This window comes from Canis lupus, chromosome 11 (assembly GCF_048164855.1).
Source record: "Canis lupus baileyi chromosome 11, mCanLup2.hap1, whole genome shotgun sequence".
Lineage (NCBI taxonomy): Eukaryota > Metazoa > Chordata > Mammalia > Carnivora > Canidae > Canis > Canis lupus.
The window spans coordinates 26,901,598-26,918,885 of record NC_132848.1 but is presented as its reverse complement, the minus strand read 5'-3'; the positions used below and the strand labels follow the sequence as shown (position 1 = coordinate 26,918,885).

The 17,288-nt window shown below is 42.4% G+C and overlaps 1 protein-coding gene and 1 long non-coding RNA gene across 3 annotated transcripts; both read left to right on the top strand.

Annotated features, from left to right (window-relative positions):
* Positions 1-238: 238 nt before the first annotated feature.
* On the top strand, positions 239-13,813 carry RBX1 (ring-box 1). Of its 2 annotated transcripts, XM_072843803.1 has the most exons (5): positions 239-420; positions 2,324-2,402; positions 7,688-7,758; positions 10,778-10,863; positions 13,626-13,813. In XM_072843803.1, exons 1-5 carry the CDS (start codon positions 343-345, stop codon positions 13,636-13,638), a joined length of 327 nt encoding a protein of 108 aa, XP_072699904.1. In that variant the 5' UTR covers positions 239-342; the 3' UTR covers positions 13,639-13,813. The 2 variants fall into 2 exon arrangements, with proteins under 2 accessions (XP_072699904.1, XP_072699906.1); XM_072843805.1 differs by lacking the exon at positions 10,778-10,863.
* LOC140642779 (uncharacterized) lies at positions 3,038-5,181 on the top strand. The gene is made up of 2 exons (XR_012039188.1): positions 3,038-3,178; positions 4,916-5,181. It is a non-coding gene; the product is annotated as an uncharacterized lncRNA (long non-coding RNA).
* Positions 13,814-17,288: the final 3,475 nt, after the last annotated feature.

Below are 17,288 nucleotides of genomic sequence, written 5' to 3'. Positions count from 1 at the left end.
AGCCGCCGCCCCAGCCGAGGGAGCGCGGCCGGGGGCTTCCCGCGGGAGAAGACTAGTCTTTCGAGCGTTTCCACCCGGTTCGAGCACGTCGGCTCGGCCCCGCCCGGCCCCGCCCCGGCCACCGCCTCTTCCCCAGCCGACTCGGGGGCCGGCGGCAGGAAGGAGGAGGGAGGGACCTGCGCCAGCGCCTTTAAGAGGCGTGGCCACGTGCTCCGCCCCCACCTGCCCCTCGCGCGCCAGTAAGGGGCGGGGTGCGAGAGGAGGTGCCGGGCCGGGAGGGGGAGCGAGGCGTGCGCTGGTGCGCAGGCGCAGTGGCCGGACGACGGACCGTGTGTTTCCAAAATGGCGGCAGCGATGGATGTGGATACCCCGAGCGGCACCAACAGCGGCGCGGGCAAGAAGCGCTTTGAAGTGAAAAAGGTTGGGTCTCGCCAGCGCCTTCCTCAGAGAGGCTAGAGAGGCGCGGATCTGGCTGGCAGGCCCGAGGATGACCGAGGCGCGGAGGAAAGGGCTTCATTTCAGGGCGTTCCTGGGACCGGGTACCAGGAAAGGAAGCTGGGGGGCGGGTCTTAGAGTTGATCGGCGTGACTGGGGCCCACTACCAATGGCAGTATTGGTTTCACTAGGAGTCTGAGGGGCCAATCACAGAGGCGCTTGTTGAGATGCGCGGGGTTGAGACTTGGCTGAGGGAGCCAAGCGCCTGAGCTGTCACTGGAGTGGTGGAGGGGTGGGGAGGAGTGGGTGGGGTGGATGGAAGGGGGAGTCGGAGCGCTGCGGTGGGTGGAGGATGGGGGCAGTGCGGCGAAAGCCGGGACCTGAGTTCCTACCGCAGTGGAGGCCTTTGAGGAGCCCGGCTGGTGATCTCCTTGCCCCGCCCCTTCCCGAAGCTCGGGGTCCCTCTGACTCTGAGGGACCCCAGCCTGGTCCTCGCCTCCTCGAGGCCTCCCTCAGCCCTCTCTCTAGTCCTCGCCCCCGCCGAGTTAAAGTGTCTCCAGTGTAACAACTCTTGGCTCTTCTGAGAGGTCTGTTGGTTTGTCACACAGCCTCCACAGTTCTGTGCTCGTTTCCAGAATCCCTCTGTCCAAAAAGGAAAAGGGGGGGGGGGGAGCATGGTGGAATTTGTTAAAAAGAAAATGCGAGCCCAAACCTTGTGTCATTTAGGAAGGGTTGAGTACTAGTGGCGAACGACCTGGTGACTGTGGGAAAGCAAAAATGTGGAACGTGTCTTTTTGCATGAACTGCTTTATAGTGGTTTGCCAACAGTTTGGGAGGAAAGTGCCGATTCTCACATGATATAAAATAAATCTGTTCAAAATGAAGACTCAAATAGGGGAAATGTTATTCCTGGAACATCTGGCTAAACACTGACAATATTCCCCCCTCCTAGTGCTTTTTTGGTGTTTCATTGTGGGCACTGCATGCTCAGTTACAGCCAGCAGCCATATTGAAGAATAGAAATAGGGTTTTGTTGTGTTTTTTTTTTTTTTTCCCCCGTTCAAGTTGAAGCTGTCGGAAAGTGCTAAAGAAGTTTAACTAGACGGGGAATTGCGTTCGAAAGAGATGAAGGTTTTGGAAGTGGCACCAAATTGGTGGATGAAAAGGGAGTTTGGGGATATTTATAATTGCAGAAGCCAGAAAGGTTGAATTACTTAAATACCGCTTTTAGATGAACTCTTAAGTGGAATTATCTGAACTAAATAGGAGCCTGAGCTTGTAAAAGTTTAGAACACCAGTTTATTTGATGGAAGGAACTAACCAAAATTTTAGTGAATTCTAGAATTTGTTGTGAAATAATCTTGTGAGATTTAAGTGATGACCTTGCTCTGTACTGACACTGGATAATTAGTTATCCAGCTTATCCCACGATTACCCATTTTATGATCCAATCATCATCTTAGTTCATTCTGTCCCCAGCTTTCACCTCCCCACTCATACCTTCAAAGCTGCCTTGAAGAGCATATATTTACCTTTGCAGAAATTCAAATTTGTGCTTATTAAGCCTAAAACAGGCTCTCAAAAATTATTCCCGGTTTTCTTACATTGATACAGTTGACTAAATTATTGTAAGCTGTAGGAGAAAATAAAGAGGATTCATTAATTTATGTTCATATACTCAGCCTTTTGGAAAATGGGTGAGCACACTTGTAGTCTGCTGTTGCCCTCTGATAAAATGAGTAAGAGTAAGGTAATATCCCCAAGCTCCTGTGTCTGGTGGTCCTTGTGGCCAAAGAGATGATAACTGTAGCTGCAGCATGAAATCCTAGAGTGTGTGTACGCCTGTGTTACAAGGAGAGTGCATTGTTCCCCCTTTTTCTCTTTGCAGTGGAATGCAGTAGCTCTCTGGGCCTGGGATATTGTGGTTGATAACTGTGCCATCTGCAGGAACCACATTATGGATCTTTGTAAGTAACTGGAGGTGGATGGGAGGAAGTTGAGAAGGTTACAGAGATTGTGGCTATTCTGATGTGACCAAATTTCTTCCCAAGGAGATATAAAGCATAGTCAGAACACTTGGTGTCTTCTGCCTCTAGTCCGTTGGTATGTTTGAAATAGAGTAGATTTAATGATATCCTGGAGACATACTCATCTCTCAGAATAAATCTACTCAGTCTAAAGATGGCAAGCACACATTTAGAATGAGTTGTGGACACAGAGGCACTGTTGATTATTCCTCTATATTTCCCATCTCATACCCAGACTCAAAGGCAAAAATAGTGAAAGGAAAAAAAAAATAAACTTTGAGCTAAAATATTCTACCAAAGCTAGTTTTTGCTTGGCAAGATTTATAAAGAAAAGAAGCCAAAGAAGTAAGGAATTTCAGTGTTAGCCCCAAAGTTAAGAGGACATCGGTGCCAGCATCTAAATAGACAACTAATTGCAGTAAAGAAGTTTCATTTAAATCTACAGATTCCATCCCATATAGTAGCCAGTATATGGTGGGTTTGATTATAGCTATCCGTGGACTCCGTGTCCTTATAGTAATAGGGGCAAGTATGTTGATCACACCAGGAACAGCTGAGGTTACTTTTTCTTCCAGGTACTGAAATGGTTTGTTACAGAGATCAGATATGAGATGAAGAAATTTCAGCTTTGTAGAGTTGCATTTACAGGCACTTACTTTGAAAATTACTCACCTGCCTCTCCAGCTTCATCTTGCACCACTCTCCTGCTCACTCTGGTAGTTTCTTTGGCTTTCTTTCCATTCTCGAAGTGTCCGTGCTCTTTTTTAGAGCCTTTAATATGCCCTGTTCCCTTTGCCTGGAATATTCCCCTTCTCCCCACTACCTTTGCCTGACCCACTACTGTCCAATCTAAATATGAGCCACAAATGCAAGTACATACATAATTTAAATTTTTCTGGTACCCACATCAAAATAAAAAGAAACAGATGATTTCTATTTTATTTATCCTACTATATCCAAGAAAATTTCATTTCAACATGTAAATATTTTAAAGTGAACTATTTTACATTCTGTTTTTGGTACTATTTGAAGTGTACTTACACTTAAAGCGCATCTCAGTTCAGACTAGCCACATTTCAAGTGCTCACAGCCACATGTGGCTAGTGGTTACTTTATTGGACGATGTGGAACTAATCCGTAGTTGATCTTTAGATCTCACCTTGAACTAGCTCAGAGACGTGTTCCCTGGCCATACTTAAATACGCACAGACTATGATGGTTCCATTAAATATTCCCAAGACCGTCTATACTTTCCTTGGTAGTATTTAATTTAGTTGGTTCTCAATCATATCTATGTTTTTAACTGCTCTACTCCCAGCATAGTGTCTAGTACATAATAGGTTCTTGCTAAATACTTGTCAGTGAATAATTAAAATACAAAATAGAAGAATAGTCTGTGATCATTGCAACTTGGAAAGCCCCAATCAAATATCATGTATTGATAGTTTATTGCCCTTTGTTTCTTTGAGTTTTGACCCTGTTTACCTTTTCACACAACAGTCAAAGCAGACAGCAGCTACCATGATGTTTAATATAGATAGAAGAAACCCATCACAGAAAAACACATGCACAGTTTTAAATGTGTTTGGGTGGGGTCTTTGATTACATGCTTGCCAATTTTGTTGCTTTACATTTTCGTAAGGAGTTGTGCCCAAAGCAAATTTTATTTTCTTGGTCTCTCTTCTGTAAATAGTTAATGATTTCAAATAACCCTGCTTGGGTTTTTTTTCCTGCTTCTATATTTAAGTTATTTTGTGTCTCTCTGGATGCAAGAGAATGTGCTTTTTGGGAGGAGCACCACAGATAAAGGCTATTGATACTCTCTCTTAGAGTTGAACTCTTGAGGGATCAATGTAGGTCTTCAGTTAGACTCCTGTCTGTTTTATCATATATTTTAAATGTTAGGTGAAGTAGAATAATTGAACTCTTTTTTTTCTTTAAGTAGGCCCCAACGTAGGGCTTGAACCCACAACCCTGAGCCTGAGGGTCTGATACTCTGCTGACTGAGCCAGCCAGACACCCCAGAATATTGAACTTTTACAACAAGAAATTATAAAAGCATTTTCAAGTCATTCATTTATTTAGTTTTAATTGATAAAACAGTTTATTATTTTTATTTCTTAAGGTTTTAATTCCAGTTAACATACACCATAATATTAGTTTCAGGTGTACAATATAGTAACTCAACGTTTCCATATATCACCCGGTGCTCATCATGACAAGTGTACTCCTTAATCTCCATCACCTATTTAACCCATCCCCCTACCCACCACCCGTCTGGTAGCCATCAGATTGTTCTCTATAATTAAGAGTCTGTTTTTTATAATTAAGAGTCCTGCCTTTTATTCATGCAATGAATACTCACATCCTGGGCATTTTGCTAGGCACCAGGATAAAACAATGACTGAGATCAAGTTTTTACTTTAAGAAACATAACCTTTTGTTTATTACAGACACTAAAGAGAAGTCTGGTTGCCACAACTGGGTTTGTCTTCCTTTAAAAAAATAAATGGATTCTGGGATCCCTGGGTGGCGCAGCGGTTTGGCGCCTGCCTTTGGCCCAGGGTGCGATCCTGGAGACCCGGGATCGAATCCCACATCGGGCTCCCGGTGCATGGAGCCTGCTTCTCCCTCTGCCTGTGTCTCTGCCTCTCTCTCTCTCTGTGACTATCATAAATAAATAAAAATTTTAAAAAAATTTATAAAAAAAAAAAATAAATGGATTCTGATTCTTATAAAAAGACTTTTTGTTAAAGCTGAAAATAAGAATCTTGATTTAGCAATGGCCATTTTCTAATAAATTCTGGCCTGGCATTAAGTGAATAATTATATACATAGCTATAAATAAATAAGAGTGATTATGGTTGTGCCCAATTGAGAATGTTTGGTCTGAAGACTTCCTGTTTTGAGTCAAAATTGATACTACATGCCCTAGTCTAGCTTTGTATTTATTGTACATTGCCCCATTTCTTTGTTGTTCTAAAGAGTTGCTGAAATGCACAATATTTCTAGGTTTTCTCCATTACCTCAGATAATCTTGTTCCAAATGAAAAGGGCATCCAGAAGGGCTTAGACCCAGCCTTTGCCCGTGAGAAATTAGCCTCTTCCTAAACCATAGGTCCATATCCCTCTTTTAAAAGTGAAATCTGGGCAGCCCAGGTAGCTCAGTGGTTTAGTGCCGCTGTCAGCCCAGGGCCTAATCCTGGAGACCCGGGATCGAGTCCCACATCGGGCTCCCTGCATGGAGCCTGCTTCTCCCTCTGCGTGTGTCTCTGCCCGTCTGTGTGTGTGTGTGTCTCATGAATAAATAAATAAAATCTTAAAAAAAAAAAAGTGAAATCTGTCCGTTTCTGAGATGAAGCCATTGCTTCCTTGGCAGTCCTTTGGTGGTAATGCTCTTGTATTGAAATTTAAAAGTCCCCAAGCTTTATGTATCACATGCATTAAGCCTCTGCCTTTGTAGGGGTATGATAGGAACCCATCATGTGCTATTTGTTTTGGCTGCTCTAGGTTGACAGTGAACAGTTACTTTTCCTGTTTAAATGAAGGACTCAACTCCTGTACTCACTCTGCACCAACAGCTCAAGAATGTTTTCTATTTGAAAACATTTTACACTCATATTTAATCATTTTCCATGCCATTTCCTTTCTTATGTGGCATTCTAGATTGCAGTCCTATCCCTTCTATATATTTTTGTTCTTTGTTAGGAATTATCAGGTAAAAAATACATATGTATTTGGTCCCCATTCACTCTGTAGAAGTGGTTTTGTTTGCTTATTCAACTACCTAGAGCCTACTTTGCACTTGGCATAAAAAGACAGAGTCCCTTAAAAATACCTTGACCTAGACAAATTTATGTACTTTGAAATAGTTGTTATTTATTTCAATAATTATGCCTCTTACTTAGCTAATGTCATAATACCCTGGCCTCATCTGAGAGGCTCCAACCTGAAGGACATCAGATTTTATATTCTCTACTTTTCGGTCATAGCCCCAGTAAATACTTGAATATACTCCATAGACTCTTCTTTACTCCTATCAGAAGGAAAACCTAGTTAATCTCTTTGTAGTGTGAATCTGGTAGCAAAAGGAAGTCCTGTGATTTCAGATCTTTGCCTTTCATGTTTTTAAGGCGTAGAAAAAAAAAATTCTTATGGCATATCTCTTCCCCAAAGATCAAATAGACCCATTCAAGTCTCAGTATTATTTGCATACTGTTTTACTGTTTCCCACCTATGGAAGTTTGAGGTAATTGTCTCCTATTAAATAGTCTTTCCCAAAACTTTTTACTCTTCAAATGGGAAACTCCATTTAGTTACCACCTTCAGAGAAAGCAAATTAGACATTACTAATTCCTGTTCCTTGAATATTTATCCCCAGTAGAGCTTTACTCATCAGTTCTTGATCTCAGTCAGATTTGTATTCTATTTAAATTCCCTTCTCCTCCACCTCTATGAAATTGATACTTGGATATATTTGCCATAATGTACTCTGTTCACCAGACAGAATCTGGTGAACAGAGATGATAAGCATCTCTGTTCATCCCTTACGACCTCAGGGATGATGGTAAGCATCACCACGTGGTGGGCCCCAAATCTCTAACCCATTGGCCTAACAGATTGGCTTTGTTTGACAGTGTTTTAAAGATGTTTGTGTTTTGGTGCTTTCACACAGAGCATACACTACAGGTTGCCCCAGGCCTCGTCACCCTGTTATTTCGCTTCTGTCCCGGTTCACACGTACCTGCCTGACCCCTTTAGGGACACTGGAGCTTGTTACCCAGCTAGGCCATCAATGATGTCAGGGCCTAAGAGGCAGCCTTTGCCAAGAACAGGGAGAAGATGCCAGTTCTCACAACAGTAAGAGTTACTAGGTAGCTTTAAGAATGTTCTAAATTGACCAGGCTAGGAGAAATCACTTTCATTTGGACAGGTCAGGTGATCTTCAGAACAAATGTGCCTTTTCCTTCATCATTCTGTGAACATGGATAGGAAATCATTGCAAAGCAAACTGTTCAGTCACCTATCTACCTTCTGTGTTTCACCCCTTCTTACACTCATTAAAAAACAATTCTGACTAATTAACCACTTGAGATTTTGTTCAAGTTTGTACCACCCTCACCCCTGCCTCTGCCCAAATCCTGTCCTTGTGTGGGTAGGGCTGCCAGAGATTGAAAGGTCGCTGCTTCTGAGGTCCAGTAATCTTGTTGCTCTTGTTCCCACAGGCATAGAATGTCAAGCTAACCAGGCGTCTGCTACTTCTGAAGAGTGCACTGTTGCATGGGGAGTCTGTAACGTAAGGAAACATCTTTCCCTATCAGCATGGCTTGTAAACATATTACCACTTTTCCTGCTTTGCCAGTCTTGAAAATAACTAGGAAAAAAAATGACTAGCCTAGCTTTCTCCCAAAAGGTATACAAATAGTTAAAAAGATTTGAAATCTTTGTACTATTCGCCTGTTTCAGGTTAAAAATTACTGGTTATTGCAGGGGTACCATTTTGTCTTAATTATAAAATGGACCCACTTTTGCTAGCAACACTTTGGGGATTCATCTTTGGGAATTGCCTGCAAAGACTGTGGCAGTCTTTGGAATATTCTCCCATTGGTGGACATCTTTACCTTTTTAACAGATCTGTTTTTAGGGCTTATATGCCTTGTGGAACTAACTTTGGCAAATAAAATGAGCGTTCAAGGGCCGGTGCATGTGTGTTTTAAAGTGTGGCAAGTGTACTAAGTTATGATTTTTTTTTTTTAACATGGCTCATGCCAGAAATGTTTTGTACAGCATCACTGGACTGAATGCACAGCTTTCCACAGCGTGACAGCTGTGAAGGATAACAACATCAAATGTGTTATTTCTAGCATGTGTTAAAAATTCATCTGTATAGCCATGTAGTAACAGTCACATGAGCTAAAATTGTCCTGTCCTCCTGTGCCAAGGGGAAAGAGGACCCACAGCCCCCAGCATGGCACAGGCCTAACATTCCCTGTCTTTGACTTACTTGCTCTAGCGACTTCAGACAAAGTATTGGACATCCCTAAGCCTGGGCTTTCTCATGCACAGAGTTAAAATCAGGATGAAATGATTTCATCCTGCCACATAGTAGACCTAAGTTTCTGTTAAATACATATAAATAAATTCAGCTCTGGGGTGGTGGTGGTGGTTACTGAGCAGATAGTCCCTATCAGTATTTTGCCCCAGCAGGCTGAGCCTCTGCCCTGCCCAAGCCTGTGGTGCACCTTCTAAATCTGCCAGGGCCTGTTGCAGTTTCACAGTAACCTGTATTGGCCAAGGGATGGCTATTGTTGTCTGTGGGGATAAAGAAATAAAATTTATCGGGCTCTTTGCTATGCCTGACATTCAGACATATAACAAGAGCCATGTCATTTTTTGGTGGAAGGAAAAGGAAGTGAACTTTACCTTAACTTTGGTTAAGGAGAGACTAGCTCAGACAACCCGTCATAAAAAAGAGCAGGCACGGTGTCGCAAAAAACCTTGGACCAGTGCTGGCTTCCAGTTCTGGGTCTTCTAACCGCCTCCATGAATTAGGCAAGTCACTTGATTTGTCTGAGTTTCAGTTTCCCATCCGCAACATGAAGGTAATACCTGTCACGGTGGCTCACCAGGGTTGCTGTGAGGCTCCAACTAGGTAATATATGTTAGCATCTTATGTAAACTCTAAGGCACTAGTCAGTGTACTTTGAGACTGCTAACTATACCCATCAACAGACCTTAGGTTATTAACAGGAAGAAAGTTGGGACCAGGGTGGTTCAGTGATGCTGTCATCTGCTCTGCAGCCTTATTTGCAGCCCCTCTTGCCCTCCATCTTCTAAGATAGATGTAGGATAGAAGGACCCCGAACTGCTGCAAGGTGCCTAAGGGGTGGGGGGAGGTGGAGAAAGGCATCTAAATACCCTTGGGTGAGCCTGTCCCTACAACCTGGCGATTGAAAAAAATGCCTCAGCTTTCTGCTTTTTAGAAGTTTTGTTTTTTCTCTTTTACACAGTTGAGTTGTATGAGAGTCAATGAGTTGTATGACAGGGATCTTCTAAAGCTCTCACTCTGGGAGAATGTTTGTCCTCTTGAACATCCATAGTGTACTGGCTGTGGATTCCACTCTTAATTACTGAATTCTGTTTTTGCCTATGAAAAGACAATGCCCATGAAGATGATCCACTGAAGTTGAAGTTCCATGCTTGTTTTGGTAGGGCATGCTGACCAGATTTCAAGGCTGTTATTAAATCAAGCTTGCAAGAGCTTTCATTTTTTGGGGTGTGTGTGAGCATTTTTCCCTTTTCCCCTGCCTGAGCCAGCCCATCACTGATAAGATGAGGGGGAACACTTGCTGCTGCTGCTGCTGCTGCTGTCTTAATACCCTGCTCCAGTGAGCAGAGGGAGGAGAATAAATGTCCATTGTGGAGGTATTGTGATTAGCATCTGCATGTCATTCACTCACACTGGAAAAATTCATACAGATTTTCCTTTTGCTCAGATCTGAAAGCCGCCTCCTAGCTCCCTGTCAGTTACCAGCTTTCTTGGTACTCAGGCCATTTTACCTCTTGCCTTTATCATGAAATAAGTCATTTGATGATCTTTGCAGTTGCTTATGTGCAGTTCGTCCATCATTATGCTTCCTTTCACCCTAATTTTTTACCTCATTCCTTTTTAAGTGCCTCACCGCTTAAAGGCTTACCAAGTACTGAGCTGTTTTAATATCAATACATCCTTGAACGAATCTGGAAGTAAGGTCTTTTGAACAGAGTTGAGCTGGGTGTGCAGAGATTGGGGAAGTGCCCGTCTCAGCTCTGGGTAGGTGGCAGTGGCAGCAGCGTGCACTGCCGCAGGCTGAGCAGAAGTCGCTGCTCTCAGGGTTACCAGTGGGGGGAGGGGCTGTTGGGGACCAAGAATGGGGAAGTTTGAAATCTGCCTGCGATCAAGGGCCTCCTGGGCATGTGTCCGAAGAAAGTACAGGAGAGTAGAAGCCTCCCCTCCCAGGCCGAATAGGACCAGGAAAGCCACATTCCATCTTCCCTTAAGGAAAGCGGAACGAGCATACTGCTATACCATAGATGATGCTTCCTAAATAATGTCTTTTAGTAGTTAGGACATTTCTCACAGATGTTTCAGTGGAAATATCCTGTACCTAACCAAGGCGTAAGAGGTTGTTGACCTTTTGCCTCTCATTGTTTGTTGTCTCCTGTTGTTTGCTGGCCCCCTATGTGTCACTGCTCCGCTGCCCTGGAGACATATTATCAGCAGATGGCTACACCTGCACAGAATGATTTTTAATAAAATGTATCTTTTCTTCCAGCATGCTTTTCACTTCCACTGCATCTCTCGCTGGCTCAAAACACGGCAGGTGTGTCCGTTGGACAACAGAGAGTGGGAATTCCAAAAGTAGGTGTCTCTGGCTGTTTTGATGTTGTAAGACTGGGCTCTGTGGTCCGTGTCATCCTTTGAGTCACCTCAAGCAGGAGGGTGCATAGTCTTAGAAGACAGAGACGGGGAACATAGCTTGTTTTACAGACTAACTTTTGGTTGGTTAAACAAAGACTTGTCTATGAGGAAAAGGCACAAAGGTTTGGCCAACCTGAAGTTTGCAGCCTAGAGTTTCCCAACTCCCAGGGTCTGTGAAAATAGAAAACATGAGAATCTGCAAACTATTAGATATTTCCGGAATCAGATCCATAGTAAGGCTCCAGTAACTAACCAGTGTCTTTGCTTTTGGCTAGAAATCCATCCACCTATCCTGCTTCATTTGTTTATCTCATGCTGACTAATTCTGATATGGTATTTATGGCTATCTCAACTAAATTATAGTTATATAAATAAAACATGACATGGTAAATTTTTTAAAATTCAAGTAGTTAAGAGGGCATACCAGAAAACATTAGCTTCCCACCTTAGTCTCCTAATCTCATTCCCAGAAGTGACCATCAGCTTCATAGTATCTCTTATCTCCATTGGTCTGCTGACATGTATATGGGTGGATATACATATATAATTTTAACATAAATATGAGCATCCTGCATAGTAATGCACCTTGCTTTTTAATCTCATACATTTTGGAGTTTTTCCAGATCCTTATATATTCAACTACCTCCTTTCTGATGGTTGCAGAGTATTTTTGTATGTTGATGTACCATAGTTTATTTAATCGGTCCCCAATGACAGACATTTGGGTTTCAGATTTCTCACTTAAAAATAGTGTGTAGGGATGACCATCCTTATACATGAATCTTTACAAATATGTACAAGTATATATGTAGCAGTAGTTCCTAAAAGAATTTCTGAGTAGAGAGTATGTACATTTTTATTTTTGATAAAGTCAGATTTTCCTTTCCCAAGAATATGTACTAATTTACATTCGCGTTAAACAATACAGCAGAATGCCCCTTTCTCCGTTTCATACCGAGGCTCCATAATCACACTTTTCCATCTTAGCTGTTCCAGTGGTTGAAAACTAGTATTCAGTTGCTTTTTTGGAATTTTGAGTGAGATTGGGCCACTTTTCATACGGTTTTATGCCTGTTTTTCTGTGAAATGCCCTTTTTTGTTGCTGTTGAATTATTGATCGTTTGCTTTATCAAATTTTTTATGAGAAGGAGGATTTTTAATATGAGTTTTGATTAGTAGGATATAATTAGGTTTAAAAAAATGGGGTTCTTTAGTTTGTGAAATGTTTAGAAATCCCTTATTGGTACAGTTATTTTGCTTTTATGCTTAGTTATTTATTTTGGTAAAGAATTTTGAAAGTATTACAGAATGCGTGTCCATTTTTTAAGAAATCTGCCAAAGACTGTGTTTAACTCATACCATTGTGCCTCATTCAGCAAAGTGTATGCTACCTAATGTGTAAGATATGAAAACGTATGGGACAGTCTTTCCCCATCCATGGGAGCTTGCATTCTGAGTAGAATCATGAAGTCACACCAATCAAGGCAAAAGCATTGTTCTACATTCTCAAGAGAGGCCTTTGTAATTGGCTCTGCCCTGGAACAGGCTCCAGGTTCTGTTTTTGGACCAAAACTGTCCCATGTTGCCCATTAAATCTTCCCAGGACTGAGCCTGGGAAATGGGGGAATACGAAGAATTGCTCATGTTGGGCATGGTGGGACACCACCACTTTATCCAGCCAGTGGCCTTATCAGGCAGTGCTTAACAGTGTGTTGGGATAACTTATTCCTAAGGAACAAATGATGGCATTCTTTAATCTGATGGACAACTATGGGTTGCTCTCCAGTCTACTGATAAACACTGGAGCTCTGCCCTGTGTGGAATTTGGCACAACTTTTTTCTAGACAATATTCAAGTGGATTTCTTAAGAGAAGTGCTTAAAGCACCTAGTAGTCCTTCAGACTGATTGAAGCCATGACCCAGAGTTCGAGTGCCCTGGTTTCCACCCATTGTTATATGTATCATGTTATATGTTATACTTTGTGATAAATATTTTAATCAGAGACTATCCATAAAGAACCAGGCAAAAGATAGTAAGATAATAATGGAGGATTTTTGTTCAAGAAATCTATTCATATGTGGAAGAAATTTCCCAGCCTTAATTGTTTTTATAATCTTGCTAGAGCCAAATTTTGGCTTTTGGGGAAATCAGAAACTACCTGAAATCCATACTTCATTTCTCTACAGTTCTCTTTGTAGAATGCTGAATGTAATCAGGGCAGAAATTGGACCTGCTGATAGATTTCGAAATGGAAATCTGTTCAATGACTCTTCTCCATATTTGACTGAGTAGCAGAATTGAAGTGAAAATAGGCTGCAGTGGGAAGCAGAGGCTGAGTGCTTAAAGGGTGTCTAAGCCACTGACCCGAGCCAACAGAGCGGCTTCCCCTCAGCTACCAATTCTGACTTTTCCCTCTCGTCTCCCTAATACTGCCCAACATCTGTCTGGTAACTGGAAGGAGGGTCAGGTGGGTATAGTTGAGTCCCATGGAGGGACTGTCACTAAGAGGGGGTGGTAGGTAAAGTGTTATGAAGGATAAAATAAAAGGGGCAGAGACTAGTGTCAGCCCAATCTTGGAGCATGCTTGTGCTCACTTCTGTCTTTTAAAAGTTTTCATTACATTTGCTCATATGTTTTAGCAGGTTTTGTAGTCTCAAGCAGGACATTACTAAGGAATAAATAAAAATACTTTGTCTTTCAGGTATGGGCACTAGAAAGAATTCTTCCATCAAGCTCAACTGTTCTGTTATTCATTTAATGACTTGCCCTCCTGTTACTTAATTATAAATTAGATAGAACTGTGTCTTTTCTGCTTTTTCTTTTCAGTTTGCTATTCCTGCAGCCATATTGTATTCTGTGTCAAATAAAATCCAGTTGGATTCTAGAACAGATGCTGTCTCTTGTGTATGTGAAAAAGTGAACATAAATAAAGGGTCCCCTCTTCCTATGTTGGAAGGCTTCCTTTTGAAAGTGAAATGTTTGTTCATTAGAGCAGAGTTGTCCTGTGAGCACATCGCCTGGTCACGAGGAATCCTGGTCCACAGCCTGGTCCCTGATGGCAGTCTTGGGCAAGTCATCTCTCTGCTCGACTCTCCCCTCTAAAACGGCTCCTAAGAAACTAAATGGCATCATATGTGCACAGAAAGAAGCTTTGTAAACTGTAAAACCACTATACAAATGTTGACTTTGACCATGTATGACATGTTGCTTTCTCAGTTTAGAAAAATAAACCTGAAAAAAATCTAATATATAATTATGGCTGGCAAAAGAATAATTTATGAACTCAAGTTGAAAATTGGTGTCACTTTAAATGGAATTAAAAAGAATTTAAGTTGCCTTTACCACCACCATCTTTTGCAATTTGTTTAAAATGTCTTGGCCATGGGGGCACCTGGCTAGCTCAGTCAGTAGAGCATGCAACTCTTGACCTTGGGGTCATGAGTTCAAATGCCACATTGGGTATAGAGATTAGTTTTTAAAAGTAAATAAAGTAAAAAGTGTTGGCCATGGAAGGAATTGCCAGTTCTAAAACTAATTCAGTGGTGATGTTGTCTTTAACTGAGAAATAGTCTAGTTTACTGTAGTGGTTCTCAAATTATGGTCTGAGGACCCCTGGGGGTTCCTGGAACCCTAGGAGGTTCATGGAGTTCCTCTTCCACTACATGTCTGCATGAGGCCAGTTTTGCTCTATATACTTCAACCAAAGCAATGCACTGAATGAAGAAGCAGGCATGAGAATCCAGGTGTCTTCTACTAGATAGAAAAGAGATTTGCAAAAATGTAAAACAGTGCCACTCTTTAATCTTGTTTTGAAAAATAGTGGCTTTTAATAAAAATATTTATGTTAACACGATGGGTTTTGTTCTTTTTAAGTCTTTGAAATTTCTCGGTTTTGATTTCCATTATACATATATATAGATACATCTATAGAAGTTCACCCACAAAACCAAAAATTCTTTGAGGTCTCAATGTTTAAGATCCTTAAGGGATCCTGAGAGTAAAAAGTTTAAGAATCTCTACCTTAGTTATTAAGAAACTTGAAGTCTTAATAAATCTGGATCAAACTCCCCCTCCTGGGGCGATGGCTCAGTGGGTTAAGTGTCCCGACTTTTGATTTCACTCAGGTCATGATCTCAGGGTCTTGAAATCGAACTCTGAGGCTCCATGCTCAGCTCAGAATCTGCTTGAGATTCTCTCCCTCACCCTCTGCCCCTTCCACTGCTCATGCTCTCCCTACATAAATAAATAAAATCTTAAAAAAAAAAAGAAAGAAAGAAAGAAAGAAACCACCTACCTTCCTCAGTTAACTGCCAAGTCATATAGCAAGTAGCTGCAACTGTTGCTGTTAATTTAGGGCTACTACCCTTGACAGAAATACCCTTTTTTAAGCTCCTTTCAAGTGGCCAAACTGAATACTTAGGTAGCAGACACCTCACTTTTCACACATGATACATATTTGGCGAGTTCTGCTTGAGTATTAATTAGTACCATCGCTTGCAGAATACAGAAATCCACTTCTGCTGAGGTAAGGGAAATTTACTGGCAGGTACGAAGCTATGTAATGTGATCTGAGAAAGGGATAGGGATACGTTTGGACGGAAGAATGAAAGAACCAGGGAATCACTGCTGGGATTCCCCGCTACTCTCAGTAGCCTCGTAGGGCAGGGAAATGATGCTGCCACTGCTTCTAACACCGGTGCTACAGGGACTTAGTTCTGATTCCCCAAATCCCAACTGGGTCCTGCACTTGGACTAGTCGTAGATCCCTGTGAAACTGAGTGACTGCCTTGAGAGCCACTGTGATGGAGGGTAACAGTTCCCAGAAGAATGGGGGTGACATGGGGCAGACAACACAAGGCAGGTCTACTTAAAGTCATGTTAGGGAGGTCTTTTTCTTACATTGAGCGAAAATGTCTCCCTGTAGCATATATATCCAGTTACTCTTGTGTTGCCTCATGAAACTGGTGGACCTGAATCTTCTCTGAGACATCAGTGAAATTATTCGCTGAATGCCTGCTGTAGGCTAACCTAGAGGACACAGCCGAGTCAGACAAAATCTCTTCCCTCGAAGAGCTCACAGTCTAGTAGGAGATTGCTGAGAAAATGAATGAATATGGAAAATTAATTCTGGAGAGCTTGACAGGGCTCCGATCTGGGCTTGATCCTGAAGTGCCCATTCTCTCTTGGTTTTCCTTCACTCAACTCCTGTGCCTTGCAGGGCCTCCTCTTCTTCCGTCTGCCCTGAAGATTCTATCCCCGGGGTCCTGCTCTGTCAGGGAGATGCATCCTCACTCATAGTCATAATAGCGTGCTGGACCCTCCAGTGGGCTCCTGAGAGGTGAATGTATGCATCTCTTCCCAAATCCAGTCTCAGTAACTCACTTTGGTAGTTTGAAATTGGCCATAGTGGGTGTATTCACACCACAGAAGTTGGGAAATGCTACAAATCAGAGCTTCCTTTCCCTCACACTGCTGCATAGTCAACCGTCTTTACGATAATGGTATCGGAATGCATCCATTGTCTATCCCTGGCTGTGTGTCTTGTAGAGACTTCAAATTCAGGATGTCAACAACAACCGACCTATCGTTTTCCCAAACATACCCCTCCTCCCGGATGACCCAGCCTGGCTGATAGCATTGCCACTCATCCAATTCTTGAAGCCACAGGCATTCCAAAAGCATTTTAGATGACTCTCCCCTCCTTTGCCCCTGCATCCGATCACGAAACGCTATTCATTCTACTGTTGTATTCTCATCAACATCTGTACCCTATTCTCCATTCTGCTGCCTCAGCTGGAGCCCAGACTTCCGTCATTTTTCCTTAAAATAATTGCAGATCCCTCTGACAGGTCACACTGTCATTAGTCTCCTGGCGACAATCTGAAGTGAGTCTTTAATTTGGTCTGATGCCCCCTTCCACTGGTGGAGAAATTCTCCACCTTGAAGGAAGCAGAGTTCATTTACCAACACGGATGTGGAACGTGCCTATTCCTGGCTCCACCTGCTTCCTTGCAGCTGGAACCAGGGAGGTTACCTAACCTCCACCAGTGACACTCACCCTGCCATCCATCACAGCCATGGGCACCACACTGGCAGCACCCAGGGCCCAGTGCAGGTGGCAGAATGCGTTGTGACATCCAGTGTTCAACAGCCAACACCTCCCCAAACTGGTTTTGTGGCATAATGTTGGCTGGGGTCCCAGCTGCTTCCTGTTCTCTGAGCCCAACTCCCAATCATCCATGGTGCTGCTGTGAACCCTCCAACATCATTTTATTTTATTTTATTTTATTTTATTTTATTTTATTTTATTTTATTTTATTTTATTTTATTTTATTTTATTTATTTGAGAGAGCGAGCAGGAGGA

Coding starts and splice junctions, on each gene's coding strand:
- RBX1 (XM_072843803.1), top strand. CDS start 343: ATGGCGGCAGCGATGGATGTGGATACCCCGAGCGGCACCAACAGCGGC. Junction 421..2,323: donor AGCGCTTTGAAGTGAAAAAG/GTTGGGTCTCGC, acceptor TTCTCTTTGCAG/TGGAATGCAGTAGCTCTCTG. Junction 2,403..7,687: donor GAACCACATTATGGATCTTT/GTAAGTAACTGG, acceptor TTGTTCCCACAG/GCATAGAATGTCAAGCTAAC.